Raw genomic sequence first — 27,379 nt, forward strand, 5'->3', positions numbered from 1 at the left:
ACATCATGTGCCAGCCCCAGTAAGAAGGCTCTGAAGCACTGGGGTACCACCAGCACACGGGCGGACTCAGGCGCAGTAACCTTAGGCTCACTATACAGGAGACCATTCTCCTAGTATATCCAAAGTGATCTGATTGATTACCTGCGGCCTGGCTTGCAGCCTGTTGCCACAAACCAACAAGAGAAGGGCATTGTCTCTGCTCCTTGCAGAACTCTTCCCTGGAGGGTCCTCCTTCGTGCTGCCAATGGGTCAGCTCAGGCAGGTCCCCCAGTTCAGCTACCTATTCCCCTGTAGGCTCCAGGGCATCCCCTCAGGGTCTACCTCCTCCTGGACTGTGGGAACTTTGGGGCCGATTTCCCACGCCTCCGCCTCTTCTCTTTAAGGCACGTCCCTGGCCCCCCTCTAGGGCTCCAGGTCCTATTGAGCACCCTTATGGGATGCCATGGACCGTGTGGTTACGCACGCCTAGTCAGGCAGACCCAGCATCTCCCAATGAGTACTTCGCTCCACCTTCCCCCAAGGTGAGCTCTCCAAATCGTTCCCCAACAAACAGTCAACAGGCATGGTGGGCCTCACAACTACCTGAAGAGTACCAGAGACCACCCCTCCCCAAAGCGAACCTGAGCCACCGGACAGTGGCTCTCTGTGTTGTCAGCGGCAACAACTCGGCAAAATGCATGGGGGACAATCTGCTATTGAGATTCCAGGTGACACTTGACAGTTGTCACACTGGCTCCTGTGTCTCCAAGAGCCTCGACTTTATGGTCATTGATGGTCACCCATTGCCCGTATTTCTTAGTGTTGTTAGGCAGTTGGGTCCTTGGGACCACCTCACAGTCTCCTAAAGAGACAAGGGACATCTCTGCGGGCCCCCACCCACCTTGGACACCAATCTCCTCCCCCAGGGCTACACTCGCCATCTGCCGGGGTGGAGCACCAGGGGGTGCTGTCTTTCCAAACTGGGGGCACTGGGGATTATTTGCCTTATGACCCAGGTCCCCATACTTGTAACACCTCAGGGGTCCCCTATGAACAGGGTTACCTGTCAGGCCCCTTGCTTTCTCTCATGGGGAAGGCTGGGAACCTTTCCCTTGGGAATTACTTTGGGGCCCTTTCTGGAACTCCCTCTGTTTACCCTTGTCCCCACCACTCTTCTGCTGGGGACCCTGCCCACCTTTGGCTGAGTCTCCCACGTGATCCTCGTGGTCCCGGATGCTCACCCAGAGGTCTGCCTCTTCAGCAAGCTTCCTAGGGTTAGTCAGCCTGCTATCAATCAGGTGCTGTCGCAGCTCTGAAAAGCAATTACTGGACAAGTGCTCCCATGCAATCAAATCAAAGAGCTCCTGAAAATCATTAACGTTGCTGCCCTTCACCCAACCATCCAATGCTCTGTAAAATAAAGTGACATATTCCACCCTGGTACTGCCCTCTATCTTCTTGCAACTCCTGAATGTCTGCCTACACTGTTCAGAGGTCAAACCATACCTGGAAATCAATGCATCTTTCAAGTGGCTATAAGAAGTATAGACTTCAGAAGGCAAGTTTAACAGTGTATCCCGCCCCTCACTAAGTAACCGCCCCTACAACCCCGCTCCCCAATCCTTTTCAGGGACCCGGTGGGAAGACATGGCTACCTCATAGGCTTTGAACCACTGCCCAATATCATCATTCTTATAAAATTCTCTCACCACATCCTTCGGAATATACACTCTAGCTTACACAGGCATTGATGGTGTGCTGCCACCAGAGGGAGTACTTTCTAAGCTTCTTGCTTTCAATTCCATCTACCTCAAACTTTTCTCATGCTCAAACTGCATTCTCTTTTCCTCTAGGGCCAATTTCCTAATTTGCAACTCAAATTCTAGCTGCCCATTTAACTTGAGCTTGGCAAGCTCCAATTCATGCGTCCTGTTTTCTTTCCTGTCCACCTGCTCCTCTGGGGAAAGGCCTTTGGCAGAGGCACTGCTACCTGCTGGGGAGGTTACTCTCCTTCCCTCTGGACACAATGGCCCCTCCAGCTGCTCATCTGCATTCTCAGCCCCTTCCTCAGAGGTATTTCTTTCTCAGCGCCTTCTGGTACTCATCCTTCTTGGTGAGGGCGGTCATTGCAACTTTAAATCTCCTGCAGAAATGCTTAAGCTATTTTATGTTGTAGCATTCTAGTCTCTCCTCTTCCCAATCATAATCCACAGATGCTATGGATGCTGCTTTACTCATGGTGGTTAAACTTGGCAGTTCTTGGCAAAAATAGAAAATCCCAGAAAAACAATCTACCATAAAGTATGTGGTTGCGTTTTGGTCTGCACTCACTTGTAGTGTTCACCAATCACTGTATATGAATCACAAATGCAAGTCCAAATCCTCACCGCAGACCACCAATGTTAGATTTGGGAGTCTCTAGTTGGCAGAGGTAGGTAGCTTCGACCAAATAGGGATTCTTTCATCTAATCAGGACAAGGGTGTACACTCCTAAAATAACCCCTGCTCACTCCCTTGGTAGCGTGGCACAAGCAGACAGGCTTATCTCAGAGGCAGTGTGTAAAGCATTTGTGAACAAATACAGTAACCCAGTGACAATACAACAGATGGACACCACACAAATAGTAGAGACTTAACACAAGACCACAAACGACAAAAATCCACAATACTGTACTTGGGAATGGTAGAAATTAGCATAGCTCTCTCAAGTTGAAAAATCCAACACTTTGAGTCAATGTACCTTTGGATGCGTAACGCTATACAACGAAAGTGTTGCAGGGAAGGTGATGCGTGGGTTCCTTACACTCAAGAACGGTGATGCGTCGGGTCCCTACTGCTGCGTAGGGGATGCGTTGGTTCTTCTCTGCAAGGGGAGGTGATGCGTCGGTTTCTTACTGCGCTTCCGTGGCGATGCGGCCCGCAACGCTGTGATGCAATGAAGATCCGGTGCAATGAAACAAAGATGGCGTCTTTTCTTGGATGTGACACTATGCGTGCACGCCAGACGGCTGTGCGGCAACTCAACGATTCTTCTGAGCCACAACAGGCCCTGCGATACGCTTCCCGGTGATGCGGCGGCATCTGATGCGACATCGATCCTCTTCTCTGGCGATGCGAGGCGTTTCGGCGATGATACGACAGCTGCAACGGTGGCTACACGCTTCTCCGTTGATGCGGCGGCGTCTGATGCGATGTTGATCCTCTTCTCCGGCGATGCGATGACAGCGGCTGCGGCGGTGACACGCTTCTTCTTTGTGAGTCGCGCTTCCAGTTCCTTGCGACACGTTGTGCCTCAGAAAGCCCAACCCAACTGTAGGCACTTCCAAAGAACTCTTGGGGAGCTGGTGGGTGAAGTCTGTTGTCCCTGAGACTGACCCTGGGCGTAGTTCGCGTAGTAGTGATACGCGTAGTGACACGAAGTGCACTTCGCACTACGCGAGCTATGCGTAGCTATGTGAACTGCGTAGTGCACTGTGCAGAATGCTGTTCGCACTGATTGCACAGTGCCGGATGCTTGTCCGCACTGTGCAATCAGTGTAAATCACATCTTGCACAGTGCAAGCGGTTGTTTTCTGCCACTCGAGCGGCAGCTTTCTCAACGCGGACTAGTAGTTTCTCATCACGAGCGGTGGCGAGCATACGCGACCACTTGCAATGAGAAATCTGACCTCCCCGCGTTGAGAATCTCGCCGGGAGGTTTATTTTCCTCACTCGTGATCGGCAACTTGATGTTGCTGATCCCGAACGAGGAAAAAGTCTCGCCGGGATGTCATTTTGCTCGCTTGCGGTCGCCAACTTGATGTTGAGGCCTGCGAGCAAGCAAAAAATGACCGCTCAGCTACGCTACGCATGTTTGCAGTGTGCTATGTGCAATTTGCGTAGTGTGAAGTAGCGCAAACGACTCGAGCGTAGCGTATTACTTCTCCCAGGGTTACCTGAGACTTCAGCAGGAGGCAAGCTCTTTCTCCACCCCTTGGAGATCCTTCACCAGTTGAGGAAAGACCACACAACGGTCCTCTCTCCTTTCTTTGGCAGTCAGGCAACCACTACAGGCCAATCCCCCAAGCAGCACTTCAGCTTAGGGATAGTCTCTCCTCAGTCTCTCTGGTTCCTCTTCCTCAGCAAAGGTTTCTTCTTTCCCAGTAGTGATCTAAAGTTCTGGGGTCTGGGTCCCCTCTTTTATACACAGTTTGTCTTTGTTCTCTGAAGGCAGAGAGGCCTTTGCCTAGTCCAAACCAGTTCTGGTCAGTCCAGGAGCACTCTGTTTATATGACTCCTTCTTTCCTTTCACCGTGCAGGGCAGAGACAACAGGCGCACCACAGAAGGTGGAGCCAGCATTGTGGAGGGTAGGCACAGCCATTTTCAGGTCCCAGGTGCAGCACTTCCCACCCATCTACATGTAGATCTCTCTATTCAGCCCTGTGCTCACTCACCCTGTCTCCTGGAATCCCCCAGTCCCTGTCACTGAAACTCCAGACAAGGAATACACAACCTAGCAGAGGCAGGATTGTTTGGTTAGACAAGAAAATACCTACTTTCTAAAAATGGTATTTTCAAACAGAGTATGTTAAAACCAACTTCACTAAAAGATGTATTTTATCATTCCGAGTTCAGGCATACTAAACTCGATTTCTACCTAGTTCCCTGAGTCAGTTAGGATTATAAGATGTAATAATCAAATTGCCCCATTCTGGCATATGGGGAACAGGTAGCCTTGCAATAGTGAAAAACGGAAATGGCTATAATTCACTATTAGGACCTGCCACACACATCTTGTCCTACCTTATACTTACAATGCACCCTGCCCTTAGGCCTACCGTAGGGGTGTCTGACATGCAGAAAAGGGAAGGTTTAGGGACTGGCAAGTGGGTGCACTTGCCCAGTCAACATGGTAGAACCAGACTGCACACAGGCTCTGCAACGGCAGACCTGAGACACATTTTACAAGTCTGCTTCTGTGGGTGGCACAACCAGTGCTGCAAGACCACCAGCAGCATTTGGATTTACAAGTCCTGGGCACACTCAGTGCACTGTACTAGGGTCTGACAAGTAAACCAAGTCAGCCAATCATGGAGTCACTAATCCATACATCAATTTACAATAGGGAGCACTTGCACTGTGACACTGGGCAGCAGTGGCACAGTGTCCAAAGCATCTAACACCAGCAAAAACACATGAGGCAACAGCAAAAAATGGAAGGGAGACCCACGCCAAGGTGCCAGGTCTAACAATTTCCAAATGGAGAGAAAGTCTTGAAGTCTTCCTCCGACAGGTGTGTAATAGTCGGAGGGAAGTGTTGGGAAGTCACTGTTTGCTTGACGAACGGGAAGTGCGAGGTATGTTGTTTTTACCTCTACCCCTGGGACTGTTTCCTCTATAGCCTCCTCTGAAAAATCCTCTTGAAAAAGAGGATTGGGAATTGCCTTTGTAAGAAGAAGTGTTCTGGTCAGTGTCAGTGGACTTGGACCCTCCCATATAAATGAGCGACAAAAGGAACCGCTTTGGAGGGAGATTGAAGCGCTCCCATCGATTTTGCTACAACTGTGTCCTTTTTCATTTTTTTGAGTGCTAGATCCACTCCATGTCCAAAGAGATGTTTTTTTTTTTAATCAAAGGGTCTAGCCAGGATGGATTGTTGGACTTCAGGTTTGAACCCTCATATCCACAACCATGCGTGTCGTAGTAAGATGCTAGTATTTACTTCTCTAGCTGCGGTGTCAGCTTGATCTAGAGCGCATCTGAAAGAGGTTTTAGAATTTAGTTTGCCTTCCAGGACTAAATCCTGAGCCTTTGCCCCATGCTCCTCCGGGAGAAACTGATGTAATTGTTCCATTTCGTCCCAGAGGGCTTTATCTTATCTTGCTAGTAAGCCCTGCGTATTAGCAATACGCCATTGGTTAGCTGCCTGCGCAGCTACCCATTTACCTGAGCATCGATATGTTTCCATTCTTTATCTGGAAGAAGGGGCATCGCTAGATGCTTGAGAGCTAGCTCTCTTTCTAGCATTCGATACCACTAAAGAATCAACTGGTAACTGACCCTTAATAAAAATAGGATCGGTGGGGGAACATTTATATTTGTTGTCTACTCTAGGAGTAGGGACAGGATCTTTACCCGGTAAGATCTGGTAATCAGCCCAAATATCAACAGTGACAGCAGACGTGGCGGCTGCAGGTACGGAAGACTGGCCTTGTGAGACTATTAACAACATCCCAGCAGCCCCTGTTGCCAACAAGGGGGCCCGGGAGCACACCGTCATAGAAAGCGAGCCATGGAGGGGCCCCAGGAAGATAGTGCAGATGCTGCAGCCAAGAGGGGGTTCTTGCGCATACCACACGCGATGCCTGCAGTAAGCGGGGTGTGGCGAGCACCTAATTAATGGGCCTGAGAGACATTTGGGGAGGCTAAAAGAAAAGTAGAGCACGACACCAGAACAAAGATATCGACTTTGCCTGACCCCAAGATGGCGATCCCTTGGAAAAAACTAACTAGAAGGAAGCAAACGATCATACAGGTAAAGCTGATTTGACACGCAGTATTTTGCGGTGGAAAGTGACGAATCTCAGTTGGCAGAGGGAAGCATAGGCGGGAGAGCAACCACAGAAGAGTAGGAGAGGAGCCTCTCGGGGTGGTACCTGCCTGACGCTGAAGACCAGGGTCCACGAATTACTGATTATCTGCCGATGATGGAGCCAACTTCAGCACGGCCGATGCCCAGTGGAGATGTCTGGATAGCTGTGGTACCGGGGAGCACTCAGTTTCAGGTCAGCAGGAAAGATGAATAGCGGTGAGCGACAGCCATACCGCACAGAGGATATGAATACATCAGCACCTATAGTGGACTTCGACCAGACTTTCCTCATTTCCCCCACCCTCCACCCCCATCTGACTCACCCATCATGACATTGAACCTGTAAATCTTGCCACCGACTGTGGAGACTTAGCATTTTGGCCGATGCCCGGAGGAGCTAACTTGATAGCTATAGAGGAGATGGGCTATGGACCTCCCCCTTGGCCGTCACCTACCCAGTCGGACATTGGGCAGACTTTTCCTTCATCTCTCTGACGTATCTCCTTCCTCGTTACCCTTTTACATTACCCCCTTTACTCTTCTACACGCCCTAACCAACAGATATAAAGTGTAACTGATGTATCTTTTGTAACAATGTGTAACTTGTAACTGATGCAACTGCCCTCATGTAAAGCGCTCTGATACCTCTGGGTCTAGCCAGCGCTATATAAAACTCAATAAATAAAATAAATACATCTTTAAAAATATCGCCTGTGTGCCCTTGAGCATAGGCAGTGTATGACTAGACTTATGGGATCCTAGAGTGTCAAAGAGAAAATCCCCCTCTAAAGACTCTTTATGTAGCTCCACTCCATGGTATTCTGCTGCTCTAGCGATAAGCTGTTGGTAAGACAGATTGTCATCAGGTGGAGATGGCCTGGCAGGATAAAGATCTGGGTCTGTGTCCTGTTGAGGATTACTTGTGTAGTCCGTCCAATGATCTGGTAATTGTGCATCATCAGTGTCACCTGTGTGAAAATGAGGTAGAGGAGACTGACTCAGTGTAATCTGTAATGGATCAAGTTGTGGTGGAGAGGGAGGAGGAGGAGATAATGGAAGTGTATGAAAAGGACTAGTGCCTACACTTTTGATCTTGAGAGGAATTTTGCATGGGCTATCATCCTCAGAAAGCTTCTACTTGGATGGTGTTTTAGCATGGATATGCCCTGTGCTAGGGTGAATGTACAGCTTTTTCTGTTTTGGATCCAGTTTAGGAGGTACAGTGTCTAAATTTGGATCCAGTAGTGTTATAGTTGTCTTTGCTTTTTGGCAGCAAAGCTTTCGGAGTTGAACTGGAATGTACTTTCGGTGCCGATGGTTTCAACTCCGAGGGATGTTTCTTCATTTTCGGTGTCGGAGGTTCCGGTTCCGAAGATTTCGGTTCGGAATCCATCTTGGATTGCGAGCTGGAAGATTTAGGCTCGGAAGTGGGCTTTGGCCGACTCAGTCCTGAGAAGGAAGGCTTTTCAGAGAGTTTCTGTGCCGAGCCATGAGACGGAGCGTTGGAAATCTCTTCTTGGTCTCTTCTTGGTGCCGATCTTGGCCTTGAGGCGGAGGTCGTGCAGAAGGTGTCTTCTGTACTCATGTCCCCTTGTCCTTGTGGCACATCATCGTCCTCAAGGTCAATCTGTAAGTCTGATCTAGAGTCAGACGCAGCTGAAGCCATCTCCACCTCTGCCGCGATACCTTTTTTTTTTCTGAGTCTTAGCCGAGGAGGTCCGGAGTAACATCCAGCCGCTGTATCTCTCGGCGTCGAGCCCGACAATCACTGAGAGTTTCCGTTTACCTGAAGGTGCGGCACATGTCTTGCTCTTTGTGCTCAGGGGAAAAGTACAAATTACACACCGAGTGAGAGTCCGTATGCCGATATTACTCGTGGCAAAGGGGTTGAAATTTAAATGGAGTCTTTTCCATCGATGAGGACCCAAACGGACGCAGATGGGCCGGAAGGCCGCCCGCAGATCTTCCGGTAGAAATGTCGAAGTTCGAACTGAACCGGGAAAAGAGAAAACACGTTTGAGAACAATTCCATCATGGTAGAGAGAGTACGCAGCGAGTGGGAACCCGAGGATCGATTCCAAAGTGGAGAGCAGCAATACCGGTCTGAACCCGATGGCAGAAAAAACTATCTAACAATGGAGTTGATGCCCATGCGCACTATCACCGAAAGGAGGAGTCACCTACCTCGTGACTGGAAAGACTTCTTCAAACAAAAACAACTTGCAAACATTTGGACCCAACACTAGATGGCAGGAGTATGCAAAGCATGTGATCTACAGCTCACATGCCTCGCACATATATTTCTGAAGTTTAGTGAACATTAAAGTGTCTTTTTGATATATCCTGTAATGACGAACACTATTGTGCTTTCTTGTTCAATCAAAGCGGTACAAACGGGGGTGGTGATAGACGGAATCTCTGAACCAATCAAACACTCACACCCACTCAACAGATCTGGGTTTAATCCATCACCGTTCTGTAGCCCACTCTACCAACCCAGTTCAGACATAGCCATATGCAAATCAGTCTGACCCTGTGCCTCAATGGAACAGTCCAGCCCGAACTGCCAAGCCATGCCTTCCCTGGACCGGATTCAAGCTTCCTAGGACCGGTTTCTGGCATTACAGCCGTCTTCAGCCAGGCTTGCTTGAATCCAGTGGCAAAGTGAGCAAGGGACTCACGTCTGAGCATACCCTGCCAACTTATGGCGAACAAAGCGGTACAAAAGGGGGTGGTGATGGACGGAGCATCTGAACCAATCAAACACTCACACCCAGTCAACAGATCTGAGTTTAATCCATCACCGTTCTTTAGCCCACTCTACCACCCCAGTTCAGACATGGCCATATGCAAATCAGTCTGAGCCTGTGCCTCATGGGAACAGTCCAGCCCGAACTGCCAAGCCATGCCTTCCCTGGATTCAAGCCTCCTAGGACCGGTTTCTGGCATTACAGCCGTCTTCAGCCAGGCTTGCTTGAATCCAGTGGCAAAGTGAGCAAGGGACTCACGTCTGAGCATACCCTGCCAACTTATGGCGAACAAAACGGTACAAAAGGGGGTGGTGATGGACAGAGCATCTGAACCAATCAAACACTCACACCCAGTCAACAGATCTGGGTTTAATCCATGACCGTTCTTTAGCCCACTCTACCACCCCAGTTCAGACATGGCCATATGCAAATCAGTCTGACCCTGTGCCTCATGGGAACAGTCCAGCCTGAACTGCCAAGCCATGCCTTCCCTGGACCGGATTCAAGCTTCCTAGGACCGGTTTCTGGCATTACAGCCATCTTCAGCCAGGCTTGCTTGAATCCAGTGGCAAAGTGAGCAAGGGACTCACGTCTGAGCATACCCTGCCAACGTATGGCGAACAATCCAAAATTATTTGTTCACACTACAAAATAAGTTAAAAAGCAAAGTACAGTGCCTGTATAATCCTACTACAAATAAGTTCCACTTTCCCAATGGGAACCTGAAATTTCCAGAATCGCAATCTAAAAAGGGAGTCCGACACAGCGGGCCCTAGCAGCTGGGACATGCAGCGGAAAGGGGACTTAGAACCACCAATGCAAATTTCGCAATAATTAATTGGTTTTTTTCAAAACTTATTTTTACATTCTGCTTTCTTTGTCCAGATACACAGGAAAAGTTTACAGCATCCATGTATAAAAAACAGCAAGACATCAGCAAGAACAAAGAGCTGAGGGTAATGGGAAGGAAACCCAAACTAAAAGTAACCTCAGGCTTCAGCAGCAGAAAATCTCTGGAGGGTGTCACTGCTGGCGTTTAGATTTAGGGATCAACATCAGCAAAATCTGCTAAGAATGAGGATTACACTTCTTCACAAAATGAGGAGGTATACTGAATGGCATAGGAAGAGTTCTATTTCTACGTAGAAGTAACAATCTAAGCCTCAAATAGCAATAAAATGCAAACTGTAATGTTTTAAGGATGTGTTTATATGCTCTAATGATTCTTTGAATCGAAGAAAGATTTTTTAATATGAATTTGAATAAAATGCAAACAAAAGAAGATGATGGACGGAGCGCTGAAACTTTTCAGACACTAACCCCCAGTCACAGATCTGGGTTGAATCCATCATCGTTCTTTAGCTCAAAAGTGTTTCCCAAAACCCACTAGCTTATAAACAGCTTGCTCTTAAACAGAGATTTCCATTCAGTGTTGAAAGATGAGGGACTGAACAAAGGTATTCTCCCAGCACCGCCCAGCAAACCACATGTTTGAGCAAGAGTTACCAAAATGTTTGTGGAAGAGAAAGGATTTCCCAGATACTTTCCCATTGTAATGAATAGCAGCAAATGCACCGGTCTCATAAGCCATGCAGGCAGAATATGCTTCCGACTGTTGAATGCCCCTAGCCCACAGAGTGAGAGACCTAAAGGGAGCGCATTCAAATCTTTTGATTGAGTACCCATCTGTAGAGGCTGCCTGCGTGGCTTCAAACCTGTGGTGCCTGAAAAAATATGTAGGCCCTTGCGGAAAGTAAATCCCTATAGTCTCTAAAACAAGGGTTACAAAGTAGGTATTTTTCAATTAGAAAGGTGGCTACTAAGGATCACATATACTCTTAGGAGGCAAGAAACCTGAAAATTTACCATAAGAAGCTCATATTTGGGGGGGGAGGGGGTGCTGACAACTCAAAATGAGTTTGGGAATTTGCTTTCACAAATGTTTACTGTAAATCATATATGATATGTCTCATAGGTCAAGCACATTCTTGTGCAGTGTCTTACACAAGAGAAATATTGAGGAACATACTGAATGTCTAGATATCTGACCAAACCCTTCACACGGGGCAGGTAGAGCTCATGTAGCACTGTTCAGAAAATATGCATAATAATAATAATGTTTATTGTTTAGTTAGTTAAAACCATAACTATTGAAGACAATGACAATTGCAAAAAGAAAAAAACGAGTGTTGTAAAAGGAAAAAAGAAGAGCGAGAAGAATAAAAAAAGGAAAAAAAAGGAAAGAACATTAAAAAGAAATTAAACATACAAGAAAATATGCTTTCAGCTGAAAAGCCCTTGCTTTCTCCCCTAGATAAAACAAGAAGGCTTGAAAATACTGAAAGAGCTATGAAAGGGCACTAAAGTATTGGACAGGGAAAAGCTGAGAGAATTTGGTCTCAGAGTCATTGCTACTAATAATTATGAGTTTTCTGACTTTATTGGTGGCTTTGTAAGACAATGGTGGCTTAGTTAGAGTATAACACTTGTCCTCTCAATGGCAGCATCTACATTGCAAGGGTACCACACACCTGGCCCATTTCAAAATCATGTATCCTTGATTTAGAAAATGGCTCTTTTCTTCTGTCACATCCCTGGTTATTCGGTCATTTTTGCCAATTAATTTAGCTTACCACACAAGACTGGACATTCTTCTGTTTGTTCTCCCTTATTTTATTGTACAATAACTTTTTATTAGGGTCTCAGCCTGCTTCAACTCATGTTGAAGCTACTTGTAGTATTCTCTGGAATACGGTGTTGGAATACTCTTCTGGACTTGACACTATTAGACTTGGCCTTTTCTGCAGGGTCATCCCCAAATGTTTTGCTTTCACTCTCTTGCCTTTTGAATCCATTTTTGTTGGTGATTAGGACTCTGCGCACTTTATCACTGCTAACCAGTGCTAAAGTGCTCTCTTCCTTAAACATGGTAAAATTGCCTTGCACCCAAATGGAGCATTACATTTATTTGTAAGTCCCTAGTAAAGTGATTTTACATGTACCTAGGGTACGGAAATGAAATGCTATTAGTAGGCCTGCAACACAGATTGTGCCACCTACTTAAGTAGCCTTTTAAACATTTCTCAGGCCTGCCATTGCAGCCTATGTGGGCAGTTTTAAACTGCCTGTTTGACCTGGCAAAATAATATTTTTCTAGGCTTGAAACTTCCTTTTTAATACAAATACGTCACTGCTAAGGAAGGCCCTACACAGCCCGTAGGGGAAGGTGTAGTGTATTTAAAAAGTTGGACATGTACTTAAAAGTTTTACAAGTCTTGGTAGTGAAAAACTCAAATTAGTTTTTCACTACTGCAAGGACTGCCTCTCTCATAGGATAACATTGGGGTACCTTATTACAGTTAATAAGAGATAACTTACAATTGGGAGCAGGAAGAATTATACAGGTTGGGGTCTTAAGAATTGTAATTTAAAACACTCTTTAATGGTAAAGAAAGATTTAACAATTCTGAAAATGCCACTTAGCATTTTCTAGTTCCAGCTACTTAGTGCCTGCAGCCTGTGTTCTGAGGCACATGACTAGGTGTAGTTGGCAGTTGGTCTTTGTGTATTGATCAAAGACAGTGAGCTAAAGGGGGAATACGTGTTGGCAGGCTGGACCATCTCTGACTTGATCTACAGCATCTTTGGCGACGAAGCATCACCTTGCATCACAAGCCCCATCGACAGCTTCATCGGAATTGTCACTGTGCGACCACAACGCAGTATCTCGTATCACCGCCTGTAGCCTCTCATAACAGCCACTGTGAGACGCTTCCTTGACGCGGGATTTCGCAATGTTCTGCGCTCAGAATTTAAGGCATTTTGTTCCGCAAGCCTAACTTGCAGGCTATGTGGGCAGTTTTAAACTGCCTTTTTGACCTGGCAAAATAATATTTTTCTAGGCTTGAAACTTCCTTTTTAATACAAATACGTCACCGCTAAGGAAGGCCCTACACAGCCCATAGCGGAAGGTGTAGTGTATTTAAAAAGGTGGACATGTACTTAAAAGTTTTACAAGTCTTGGTAGTGAAAAACTCAAATTAGTTTTTCACTACTGCAAGGACTGCCTCTCTCATAGGATAACATTGGGGTACCTTATTACAGTTAATAAGAGATAACTTACAATTGGGAGCAGGAAGAATTATACAGTTTGGGATCTTAAGAATTGTAATTTAAAACACTCTTTAATGGTAAAGAAAGATTTGACAATTCTGAAAATGCCACTTGGCATTTTCTAGTTCCAGCTACTTAGTGCCTGCAGCCTGTGTTCTGAGGCACATGACTAGGTGTAGCTGGCAGTTGGTCTTTGTGTATTGATCAAAGACAGTGAGCTAAAGGGGGAATAAGTGTTGGCAGGCTGGACCATCTCTGACTTGATCTACAGCATCTTTGGCGACAAAGCATCACCTTGCATCACAAGCCCCATCGACAGCTTCATCGGAATTGTCACTGTGCGACCGCAACGCAGTATCTCGTATCACCGCCTGTAGCCTCTCATAACAGCCACTGTGAGACGCTTCGTTGACGCGGGATTTCGCAATGTTCTGCGCTCAGAATTTAAGGCATTTTGGTCCGCAGGCCTAACTTGGTCCTTGTATCCAGGTCGCGGTAGGCCTGAACATGTGATTCTGTTCCAGACCAGCGTGACCAGAAAATCACAGTTGCTGCTTTGTGCTTTTAGATACTATTTTCACTTTAAATGTTTAAAATTGCATATCTCCGATTCTGCTGAGTGGATTTTTTTCATTTTTGGCTCAAATAATTTATTATATTTTATTCTATTTTTCTAAACTGGTGCCGGATATTTCTTGTGTTTTCGCTTTATTACTGTTTAAAGAGCTATATAAATACTTTACATATTTGTTTACTGATTTGTGGTAAGCTACCCGAGGGTTAATTTGGGGTTTGCTTGTGATTTTACTTCAACAGGAAATGTGGTTGCTGATTGAGTAGGGTTTCACCCCCCTCAACCAGTAACCCAATTTCATACAGACACACACCCTTTGCACCTGTGGAAACCTAAACTTTCTCAGTTTCTATACATACACCTAAGTTGGAAGAAGCACTCCACTAGGGGAAATGAGAACTAAAGCAACAGACAAAATCCAGTAGAGAGGACAAGTTTTAAAGCTAGATCCACATTGGCAAATAAAACAAAATTCTCTGACCTCAAACTCCTGAGTGGACTCTCTCTATGGTAAACTCTTATCTGAATAAAACTCCATTCATAGTGTTTAAACCTCAGCTTCTCTTTTAGGAGCTAAAGTTGGTTTGGCTGTGGCTCTGCTTTCTGTGAACAGTTTTCTAACTCTCTTCCTAATGTCCTCAATTATAGATACAAAAATACCAAACAAGGAGGAAAATGTGTGTAAAGCTTTATTTCTAAGCAAACTGAGGAAGCCTTTTGTTTTCATTATGGTTTAAATTGACGTGGATGGACAGCGAGAATGTTTCCTTCACACAGTTGAGACTCAAATTATCATTAGACTCATATTCGGGATTTGAATTGAAGGTTGCACTGTGAGAACCTCAGCAACTGCAGTTTTGAGAGAAAGAGGAATCTTTAAATGCAAACATTGAAGAAACAAAGTGGAGTGTAGCATCGGACTTTGAATGATGAACAATGTTAAATAAAATAATTTCTTAGACAAGGAGCACCCAAAGATAGGGCATTGCAATTCTGGAATTGAACGAAAGGCAAGAAAGAAGGCAGGGCTTCAGCTTTCAGTGTTCTAGAAGTGAATCTATTGAAAACCCAGATGGCAAAGATGCGATATGTCTTAAGAAGGCTGATGGGCAAGTTTGTACTGAAAAGGTCTGTAAGATTATCCCAATATAAAACACTGCTAATACAGTAGAGGTTATCTCACTTTCTTTTGCTAAAGATGATAAATCTTAAAAGCCAGTTAAATTGAGAAAGAATTAAACGCCACTGTGTTCATGAACTGGGTGTGGACAAGAGAGGTGGACTGAGAAGAAAAGCCTGTTTTAAGGGACAGAAAATAACTCATCTTGCACTTGTATTAACCACGGCTGGACTGGCCATTCTGCCTCTTTCACATTTTCCCAGTGGGCTGCAGGCTTTGGGGCAGCTTTCAGACTAGTATGGAATGTCATAACCCAACCACGTCCTGTTGGACCCATTATAGGTGTGGCCTAATTAGGTTTTGTATGCACAGCGCTTGATCTATGCTTTTGAAATTTACTGTTTTTAATAAATTATTAAAACGGACCTCCACCATTTACCTAATCGCCCCACTTTATAATACCACTAGTGATGGCACAATATAAAGCCTTTTTGTACTTAAACACGTCATAACACTTTAACAGACTTTCTGTAACTTATATTGTACAACTACTCAGAAAGCTACAACTTACATCAAAAAAGCTTATTATTAATGACATGGGTAAAAAAAACTAATGCATTTACCAATGCTTGTTCTGTGTGGGGCTGGTTTGAAAATGTTTGCTCTGGCTGATTTTGGGGTCCAGTTCAGCTCTGGCCTCAAAGTACAATTATGCAAACGTGGAATGTTTTGACAACGGTTGTAAGAAAACATCTGAGAGGTTAATAAGCGAAGGCCCAAATATATCCAGGCAAATATAAAGGAAACTGAAACTACAAAGAAATATAATGCAATTATAGTTATTGGGCCCAGCTCCCTTTAACTCGCTACAAAACGGAAATGCCAACTTACTTGAATAAGTAATCTTTGTCATGATGCCGACAGCCAAAAAACAACCAAGTGTTCCCGAAGTTCCAATCCATATGCTGCTCTCGGAGCTTTGATCTGTCGAAAAACATAAAAGACTGTGTAGTCAGTTGTACATGAAAGCCTAAACCACCATACGCATGCACACACCTACTGGAGAAGTGCATGCAAAAAAGACATTTGTGCAGGAAAACCGAACAATCGCAACTTTATCTGTAAATATCAGTTCTTCGTGTCCTAGGCTCATAAACGTCTGATGCTCTCTGCATTAGCAGTAGGCTTAATCACGTGTCATAAATAACCAATTTATTAAACTGTGAGCGAGCATAAGAAAGGATTTTTCGGCCTTTCCTATTCAGGATACGTTTATTACACCTGTGTACATTACTCCAGATCCCAAAAGCGTTTAACACGTAAATGCACAGGATATACAACAATCTGATTGTTTTAGGCATAAGTATACCACCCAGTTGAAGTTTTCCATATATGTTGAACCGGTGGCAGTTCTCCCAGCTGTGTTAGAGTGCTCATAGAAATTAAAACGAAAACCGGTGAACGCTCCATTTGTCTGAAATATGCACGAATTAAAAACAAGGTAATGTGTGTAACATCCTCTCCCACGCTTTTCCGCTATTTCATGACAAATCTAGAATAAGGCCTGTGTTTTGAAGTATGCTTAAATTACGCTGATGTAAATTGTATAATTTTGTCAATTGGCTTGTACAAGGGTGCAACAAGACTCAACAGCATGCATATACAATCGATCGAGTGATATACGCCCACCATGTAGCCCGCCAAACCCGTTGTAACCCCTACGGAGCCCGCGAGGCAATGCTATCACTGTACTGTCTGTATGTATATATGAAAATTTGCTAATAAAAACTGTTGAAATCTAAAAGTACACGGCAAATAGGAGTACTTTAGTTTCTGTGAATCAGGCACGTCGAGTCAGCAGTGATTCATAAAGACTTAACAAAGATGTTTGCTTGTTCTTTGGAAATAGGTTAAATGAACCGCTCTTTGATAATGAACTGTAAATCTGTGTTGCAGCAAAACAGGCAGACAACTTTCTAGGGGCATCTGTCTTTTTCCTAATGAAAATTGCCTCAAAGTTGTTAATTTGTAGAATTTATAACAAAAGTATGTGGAAATCTCAGATAGGAGTTTCTACTACTGCACCAGGCAACTCTCCTGCAAAATCTGAATTAGTGACATTTGTCTTCGTTTGTCTTCGTAAAACAAATTACATTTCACTAGATAGGTAGGAATGTACACTAGAAAAATTATAGTTAATATAAGTCAGTCACTTTTTTTTGTAATAAGTTATTTGTGCTGGTACATCTTAGAATGGAACAGCTATTTTAGAAAGTTAACATACGGGGCCCATTCTACTTCCCGCAACATAACAGACAAAACAAAGAACCTTGGAGTTATTTTTTTTTCTGGGGTGGGAAAGAGCACAAACGGCTGTAATGTTTAACTTGTACGTTGTAGGTTTTGGAAGTAGAAAACTGTAAGTAAAGGAGAGAGGGCAAGACAATTTGGACGGAACAAGACTGTGAAACTCACACCAAGCCATCTAAATACTCGCCGGAAGTGGAGACTGATTTTCGGTGACAACTGATCTGTTAGGTTCTTCACAAGGACTAGCCAGAGCCACAAAACACACAAGATGATGGACGGAATGTTGCACAATGGCAAAACATTCACCCCCCGTCACAGATCTGGGTTTGATCCATCGTTATTTTGCTCACCAAGCCACCCCAGTTCAGACATGGCCATATGCAGATCAGTCTTGACACTATGCCTCATGGGAACAGTCCAGCCTGAACTGCCAAGCCATGTCTTCCCTGGACCGGTATCAAGCATCCTAGGACCGGTTTCTGGCTATCAGCCGTCTTCAGCCAGGATAGCTTGACTCCAGTGGCTTAGTGGGCACGGGACCCACGTCTGGGCATACCCTTCCCACATAGGGCCACGACATAGGATGTTTTAGTTTGCGTAACGTGAACAAAGAATTATATTGTTAAAATTAATATGTACTGCTAGAACTTTGACAGTTGCCACGCGTGAAAGTTGTTACCCTTCTTAGAGCAAACATGGGAGGAATCGCGAACATGTCCTTGAGTTCGGTTTAGCCATTATTTTGATGGAAGTCTTGCTCGTTTTGTACGTGAACTAAGTTGTTTTGAATGACCCAATAGAATCATTCACATTCCCTCGATTTTATATTTGTGTGCGGGCTCTCCCCTTATATGGTCATGCCTTTCTATGTTTCCATGACTCCCAGCTACTAGAATCCTGCAGAGATTGTTTGGTGGTAAATGTGATCCTAAATTGGCTCTGAGCACGCTCACCAAAAACTGTCCGCTTTGTAGTTCCTGCCTCTATATATTTATTGAGAAGAGCGACATTTTGGCAAAGTCCCTGAAATTGGCATTTTTAACAACTTCATTTCAGTTTAGGATATGGTGGTGAGACTGCATCATAAATCAGTAGAACACAGACCGTGCAGGACAAAGGACACAACAGGTTGAAAAATATCACATTGCTTTGGAAAAACGTAAGGGAATCTGAAATGGATCTCTAAACAAAGGTATTCATCATATATGACACCTTCAGAGGAGTAAGGACGAACAATTGTTACTTACCTGTAAACAGGTGGTTCTCCAGTATTGGTGTCTTTCATAGATTCACATGCTTGAATATGCCCCGTCGTCGGAGTGGGAGTCCCACGGTAAATAAAATAGCAATTACATACTAATAATATGTATATGTAACACATAACAGATAAAATATATATTAGAAAAAAGGCAGTAAATGCCTAGACATAATTCCTCATAGGAATACATGAACAGAGAAAAAACACTTGTAGCCTATTCCTGTCATTATGTTGGTCCAAACTGTAGCCAATCAGGCGCCAGCAGCCCTCCAGAACCTTCTCCTCAGAGCTCAGCACCTCAGATTTTCGTAGCACAAGAGTGACCACAGAGTCTACGAGAAGAAGAGAGCCTCTGAGGGGAGGAAGGGCGAGTCGCATGTGAATCTATGAAAGACACCAATACTGGAGAACCACCTGTTTTACAGTTAAGTAACAATTGTTCTTCTCCAGTATTAGGGTGTCTTTCATAGATTCACATGCTTGAATATGGAATAGAAAGCAATAATATCCGAAGAAAACTTCCCATAATGGAGGAGGGAAGACAGAGGCTCACCTTATTGAAAAAGAGTGCGAAACACAGCCTGTCCCACTGCAGTGTCTGCTTCGTTGATGGCACCCAGGCAGTAGTGTTTCGTAAACGTGTGCCTGCTTGACCATGTGGCTGCTGTGCAGATCTGATGCAGCGGCACACCGGCAAACAGGGCAGTTGAAGACGACATCGCCCTGGTAGAATGGGCCCTCACTGAAGACTGTAGAGGCTTGCCTGCCTGTTGATGGCAGAAAACGATGGCCGAGGAAACCCAACGAGCAATTGTAGGTTCGGGAACTGGACGCCCGTTGTGGAAACGTCCATAAGCTATGAAGATGGCAAAAGTCAGCAGCTGCAGAAATCCATCTAACTATGGTTTGTTTAGACACTGCTTGTCCTTGCCGTATCTTTCCATAGGCAATAAACAGTTGATCGAATTTGAGAATGACAGAGGTTCTTTGCTAATAGAATTTTAAACATCTTCTGATGTCAAGGGTATGTAATGCCCTCTCCGCAGGGGATTGCGGATTTAGGAAAAAACGTCTTTAAGATGACTGGTTCATTCAGGTGAAAATCCGAAGGCACCTTAGGCATAAACCTTGGGTTTGTAGGTAGCACCCCAGAATTGGACGTGAATTGTAAGAAAGGTGAATTGATGTTGAAAGCCTGAACATCACTGACTCTTCAAGATGAAGTTAATGCTGGCAAAAGAGAAACACTCTATGTTAAGAATTTGAAATACACCCTTAAAATTGTCTCAAATGGGTGGCGCATGAGCTGCGCTAATCCTAAATTAAAATGCTATGATGGAGGCAGACGACGTACAGGAGGAAACATTCTGAATAGTCCCTTAAAGAACTGTTGTATTCTTGAAGAATAAAGAGAGGTGGACCCATCCTGACGTTACCTTGAAATGGCTGCCAAAAAGACCTTCAACGTTGCATGAGATAAGCCTGATCTTGCCAAGTGCAAGAAAAAATGTAATATATCTGGTCCGGAGGTTGCATGAAATGGGTGAACCCCAGCAGATTAACACCAAATGCAGATTCTTTTCCATTACAGTCTGTACGTCTTTATTTTAGTAGGTGCTCTCGCGTAAGCCAGTACCTCCTTACAATCCGCCGAGATAGCCCGATGAGCTAATTCAAGGTGCTCAGACGCCAAGCTGCTAATTTTAGAGAAGCCGGATCCGGATGGCAAATTTGACCATTCTGAATGGAAAGGAGATTCGGTATTGGTCGAAACTGTATTGGATCGTACTCTGAGAGGAGAAGAAGTTTGGTGAACCAGTATTGGCGAGGCCACCTGGGGGCGATGAGAATCAAGCGACACGGCTCTTTCTTCATCTTCCGGAGAACTCTCGGAACCAACGGTATCGGAGGAAAAGCGTAAGCATATAATTGAGACCAGTTTTATCGAAAATGCCTTCCCCTGCGAGTCCCTGTGGGGATGCCAGCTTGCAAAAAAACAGGCATTTGTTGTTCTTTACTGTCGCGAATAGGTCCAGATCGGGATGACCCCACTGCTGGAAGATTCGATCCGCCATTGGCTGATGCAGTTCCTATTCGTGGTTGGACACCGTTGACCTGCCAAAGGGTGTCCGCCAGCACATTTGCAACTCACGGCACATGAACAGCCAAAAGATTGATCCTGTGTCGTATCGCCCAAGCCCATATCTCTTGGGCTTCCTGAGATAGAAGAACCAACCTCGTTCTTCCCTGTTTGTTTAAGTAATGCATCCTTGAAGTATTGTCTGTGCGAACCAATACTGTGGCCCCTTGAATGATTGCACATATGGATTTGAGGGCTAAGAAGATGACACCTAGCTCTAGCAGATTGATGTGCCAAGCCTTTTGTTGAGGGTTCCATCTCTCACGGACCTTCAGCCCTTGAAGATATGCTCCCCAACCCTCGAGGGATGCGTCTGTGGTGATTGTGTAATTTGGCGCTTCTTGAAGGAAACGCACACCCCTTCTACACATTTCTTTCTTGGACCCACCAAACACAACGGCCTCTTGCATCCGAGGAGTGATTTGAATGAGATCTTCGATTGAACTGGAGACATGCAACCACTGCTTGTCTAGCTCCTCTAGCAATTTTCTCATGTGTAATCTGTAGTTGGGAACCAACGGGATGCAGGTGGAGGCTGTGGCCAGGAATGACTGAGGATCTACTGAAACAGACTTTTTCGTACGTAGAAGAAACCACCAAGTGGGAGCTGCAGGCCCATCGTTCGTGTGAGACAAACACCTTTGCTAGGTTTGTATTGATTGATGCTCCGAGAAACGTTCATATCGGAGCTAGCACTAGTTGGGACTTGTCATGATTTATTGAAAACCAGGTTTTGAAACAGTGACTGACAAGTCTGGGTGTGCTGGACTGCCTGTAAATAAGAGCGAGACCTTATTATACAGTTGTCTCAGTAATGATAATTTGTATGCCTTGCAGACGTAGATAGGCTGCCACTGGCGCCAGGATCTACGTAAAGACACGTGAAGCGGCCCTAAGTCCAAAAGGTAGGACTTTAATTGAAAATGTTTTGTCCCTATTGTAAAGCGTAGCTAGCCACTTCCTGTGCTTAGGAAGGATTGGCACATGAAAATAGACATCCTGGAGGTTGAGAGTAGTTATAAAGTCGTTCTGGCATAAGAACTTTAGGACTTTCTTGAGGTACAACATTTGTAAAGTTTGCGCAAAGATCTAAAATCATGTGCTACTTTCCTGATTTGCTTGTTGATGAGGAACTGGGAGTAAACCCTAACGCTGTTGGAGAATCGGAACCACTCCGACGGTCCCTGTTTGTATCCATATAGACACTTGTGCAAACGACTCCCGTAGATGAGAAGGTGGAGGTCCCTTTGGAGGTGTAGAAAGGGGGAAATTTGACAAATTCTAGTGTGCCCTTGGGCATGACGTGTAAAAACCCCAACGGTCCTCTGTCACCTTTGACCAATTGGAATAAAAGGGAGATATTAGACCTCCGACGTTTTAGGAGGGAATAAAGGTGGGTTCAAGGTAGTCCATTGTTTCTTAGAAGAGTTGCCTCGGCTGTACGATGATTTTCTATGTAGGACCTGTTGGTACTTTGCCCATGTGACTGCATTTGATTTGAGTAACACAGTTAGTTCTGATTGTAGGAGCCAATACTGGATGGTACTCCCTTGAAAAAAGGACGTGGATCTACGTCCTCGGCACCACGAAAAGGCTGCAATTCTATATCCAGAGGGTGCGGGCAGTATCTGTGTTCTTTAAGATGGTCTGCAGTGCCTCATCAAAATGCTGGCCAGAAGGGATCCTCAATCAAAAGGCAAGTGAAGTATGGAAGTCTGAACCTCCTTGCGAAAGACGTAGCATTGAAGCAAAAATGTCTTTGCCAGACTGCTCCTATTGTGAGCTGTCGAAAACCTGTACACGCAATGTCCACTGCACAGTGTATTATTTCTGATGGACTTCTCTCTCTCTTTCCCCCTCCTGCAGGATCTTCAAAGCGTGAGGCTTGGAGGATTCTGGAATAAGTTCTACTAGCGCCAACATGTCAAGAGCACATCTGGCGGCATTCCTGCCCAACTGGCTTGCAAGATAATCACTGTGCCGCCTGAGTAATGACTGAGTCAGGGTAGGCTGAGAGACTAGAAAAACAGGGGAATAGTGGGGAGCTTCACATTACTTGTCGAGGCGTGGAAAAAACGCCGGCACAGAGTTTGGCCTCTGCATGAGTTTAACACCTTCTTTCTAAATAAAGTCTATGATAGGAACTGAACGAACTTGTTTCTGTGGTTTCCCCAGGACGAGGGGAAAGGGGAAAACAATTTGCTGCTCTCTTCATAAGGGGGGGGAAAACCTCCAATATTCACCGATGGTGAATGCAATAGAACTCCAGTTGTAAGAGAAGACGTATTCCCGCCCTGGTACAGGCCGTGGCAGCCTTGCTGTCAGAAATACATAATTCTGATCTGAAGAAAAAACATGCTCATACGGCTATGTGCTGTCCAAGAAGAATAATGGCGGAAGTAAAAAGCCTTCACGCCCTCACGTGGATGTAGCGGAAAGCTGCCGTCGACGAAATAAATAGTCTACAAAAGCACTGTGCATAAAAGTCAACAGTGGGTGAAACCAACTGTCAACGGGCTCAACCGCCGACAAATCCAACAGTTGACAGGGTCATCCGTCAGCGAAGTCAACTGGTGTCGAAGCTGAATGTTGACGAAGCTCCCCGTCTACAGAGCTCCCTGTCTACGGAGCTCACCGTCTACGGAGCTCACCGTCTACGGAGCTCACCGTCTACGGAGCTCACCGTCTACGGAGCTCACCGTCTACGGAGCTCACCGTCTACGGAGCTCACCGTCTACGGAGCTCACCGTCTACGGAGCTCACCGTCTACGGAGCTCACCGTCTACGGAGCTCACCGTCTACGGAGCTCACCGTCTACGGAGCTCAACGTCTACGGAGCTCAACGTCTACGGAGCTCAACGTCTACGGATCTCAATGTCTACGGAGCCCACCGTCTACGGAGCCCACCGTCTACGGAGCCCACGTCTACGGAGCTCACCGTCTACGGAGCTCACCGTCTACGGAGCTCACCGTCTACGGAGCTCACCCTCTACGGAGCTCACCGTCGACGAGCCCACCGTCGACAAGCCTACCGTCGACGAGCCTACCGTCGACGAGCCTACCGTCGACGAGGCCACCGTCGACGAGGCCACCGTCGACGAGGCCACCGTCGAAGAGGCCACCGTCGAAGAGGCCACCGTCAAAGACATTTTCCATCGACGGAACTCCCAGTGGTCGACGAGCCTGCAGTCGACAAGAGGGCACTGTCATCGACGAATGCCTGGAGGCATTGTTGTTGCAGAGCACCAGTGACGGCAGAGATTGTCGTCAGAGAGTACATCGACTGTATTGTCGACTAGCTGGCACATTTTCACGTAGAAAAGTGCGCAGAGTGAGTCTAGACGCCTGAGAGTAAATCTCGTGGGCGTAAATGTGGGAGGCACAGACTCAAAGAAGGCCAGAGACCCCTTAATTGTGATGTTACTTCAGCTGGTGAAGTAGAGGAGAACCGTGATGTGCAGGACAAACAAAAAAATCCTCCCACATCAGAAGGGGGGTATAGTCTAAGCACAAGAACAACCCTTTCTCCACCTACCATGTCAGAGACAGGCAGAGTGTTGGTCCATATACTCTTCATGAGGGTTCACAGGAAAAGGTCTCAGCTTCCCACAAGTGAATCAGGGTCTGAAGGTAGACTTCATGTAAGAAGACATTATAAAACTGTGATATTATGAAGAAAAAATTGAAGACAAATGAAGAGAATTGAAGAAAACTGAGCAGAGCTTAGGGAGATTCCCTTCACACGACGTGCAGTAGAAAATCTGAGGTGCTGAGCTCTGAGGAGAAGGTTCTGGAGGGCTGCTGGCGCCTGATTGGCTACAGTTTGGACCAACATAATGACAGGAATAGGATACAAGTGTTTTCTCTCTGTTCATGTATTCCTATGAGGAATTATGTCTAGGCATTTACTGCCTTTTTTCTAATATGTATTTAATCTGTTATGTGTTACATATACATATTATTTGTATGTTATTGTTATTTTATTTACCGTGGGACTCCCACTCCGACGACGGGGAATATTCAAGCATGTGAATCTATGAAGGACACCCTAATACTGGAGAATTGTGTATTGTATTCAGCAAACAAAGGACTCTCCATGCTGTGATGGAATCTTTCACAAAGGTCTTAAGCAACAGCAAATCTTTTTCACATTCATGCATTCACTTGTTCATTTTATAGGAGCTGACAAACTATACTAAGCGTATGAAAAATCAACAATTGTAAACACCACGTGGATATTGGTGGAGTAGTCTGTACCCTCTATGAATGGGCTATGATGATTCTGCAGCCAAAATTCAACCAATGTGCCCACAGGTGCTACCTTTGCCTGACTCAACTAACACCAGGCTCACAGGATTGTGTAATTTATTTCATATTGGATAAAATCCCTTTCAGATAGACTCTGAGTGAATGCATAACCACCAGGTCTATCTGAGAGCCAGTCATCCAGCATCCATTAAAGCATATGCTCTACCTAAGAAACATCACAATCAATCTTGTGGGAGTAAATTTAATATGATCCTGTACTTCTATTTATTGTGTGTGCATTATGCTAAGAACATACAGATGTTTTTGTGGCCTTGACCATATTGGGCCATATCTCATTAGGTATGTAAGTGTTCATATCTTTTCTCTATTAACTGTATAATATATTGCCTTTACTTTAGACTGTACAGTACTATCATGGTGAGGCAACAGCATCTACATAGATATGGACTGAATAGGCACGACATCGTCATACAACGAACTGTAAGCTGATAGATACGTGTACTTAAATTGCCTGCAGCATGTTTATCAACCTACTATTTCAATGTACTGTATTTCACGGTCGTGATGAATGGAAAAAACCCAATAAACACATTTGAACAAAAAAAACAGTATAATATATTGCATAAATGGTTGTAAAATGCTAATTAGTACATGGAGGTTGATAATCCCTTTTTCGTTTTTCAATGAATTAACAAAATACTCTATTTAGTCTTTCGTCTGCCTCTGATCTCTCTCATATTGATCCAATATTTGCATGAGACTGTAGTCATCAATATGTGAACTCGTAACATGCATTGTTATTTAATGTCTCCCTCCCCATTAAGGGTTTAATCTCCTTGTGTTGTAGGATCACGTTCCTTCACCTGCTGAAGCATAAATATACAACTGGAGGACAACAGTCTGGATTAAAGGTCATTCAAGGAATCCATGACAGATTTCTCATCATGGCTTTTTTCAAGGTATAAATTATCAACAGTTTAACAGGGAGTACAGTGAGAATAGATGCCTGCAGTTTAGAAATCTCGGTCTATAAGGCAACCATAAAATAGAGTGCACCCAAATTGTTAAACAGTTTTTTTTATTTATTAAGTAGTTTTATATAGCGCAGGCCAGACCCGATGGTATCGGAGCGTCTTACAACAGTTTTATTGCAAGAGTCACACAATAAGGCAGCAGTATACATATTGGTTCAGAAGTCCCAGCGCGCTGTGCAACATTGAGGTAGGGAAGTCCCGAGATAACCTCGGTGAGTGCACAATGTCTTAGGCTGAACCTCATCCAGGGAGGAGGGAACGAGGAAGGGGGCGGGGAGTGGGGAAGAGGTAGGTCTTAATGACACAGTGTCAGGGGGCAGCAGAGTGCAGGCTGTGCGCTCCGGAGGCGGCTATCGGTTCAGGAAGGCACGGTTAAGAAAGAGGTCTTTTAGGAGTTTTTTAAATTTTACAAAGGAAGGAATAGTCCTGATATCATCTGGGATGGAGTTCCAGTTTTTGGGCGCATTTCCAGCGAAGGATCGTGCAGCGTTTTTTTTGTATGCGTGTTTTCATAGGGATGAATAGTACAGTTTCAACGCCACTCATAGTTTTGTGCAGTGACAACTCAAATCAAGTTCAGGACCTATGCATGTAATTTTCTACACAGGAGAATCCCGAACCACAGTCAGGTCAATGCGTGTAAAGTGTATCCTTAGATACCTTAAGGGATTTATTATCCCAGTACAATTCAGTCATTTTGCCTTGCATATATATTATTGTATTTTTACGACTCTTGAGGAGGTAAAGTTTGATATACTTAATCAAGTTATATAATATAATTCATTTTATGCCCCACAATACTCCCCTAGCAACAAAACGTCAAGTATGCCACATCTATATATAAACCAATGTCTAGAGCATTCAAAAGCCATGTGTCATGTATTAATCCACAGAAATCATGATATTAAACATGAGTTTATTTGTAGATGAAGAAGCACTCTTCGCATACATCTGGAGGCTCCAGTCATTGGCAGTAACTGACCCTCGGTGACAGTTTATGCATACAATATATTCAATACAAACAGTAATGAGTAGCGAGACATACATGTTTAATTCATAACATTTCACGTGATGAATTCAAAGGGAAATACACGCGCGAGTCGCGCACAGTGAACAGACATTAGAATGGTGTTATGTGTGCGCGAGACACTAGAATGTAGACATGAGCGTGAGCGCGTGTATGGTTGTATACATAACACCATGGGACGATGCAACTGACTAGGGTTTAATTTAATTGGGGAGGTACAGTTTCAGTTTTTC

The 27,379-nt window shown here is 44.9% G+C and overlaps 1 protein-coding gene across 1 annotated transcript in view; it reads right to left on the minus strand.

The window, feature by feature from the left end:
• Positions 1-27,379, minus strand: part of MTRR (5-methyltetrahydrofolate-homocysteine methyltransferase reductase) — a 415,823-nt gene that overhangs the window by 41,867 nt on the left and 346,577 nt on the right. Inside the window, exon 13 of the mRNA XM_078687627.1 lies at positions 16,000-16,092. Coding sequence (XP_078543753.1) covers positions 16,000-16,092 — 93 coding nt within the window. The remainder of the gene's footprint in view (positions 1-15,999; positions 16,093-27,379) is intronic.

Source organism: Lissotriton helveticus, chromosome 4_1 (genome assembly GCF_964261635.1).
Source record: "Lissotriton helveticus chromosome 4_1, aLisHel1.1, whole genome shotgun sequence".
In the NCBI taxonomy this organism is placed as follows: Eukaryota; Metazoa; Chordata; class Amphibia; order Caudata; family Salamandridae; genus Lissotriton; species Lissotriton helveticus.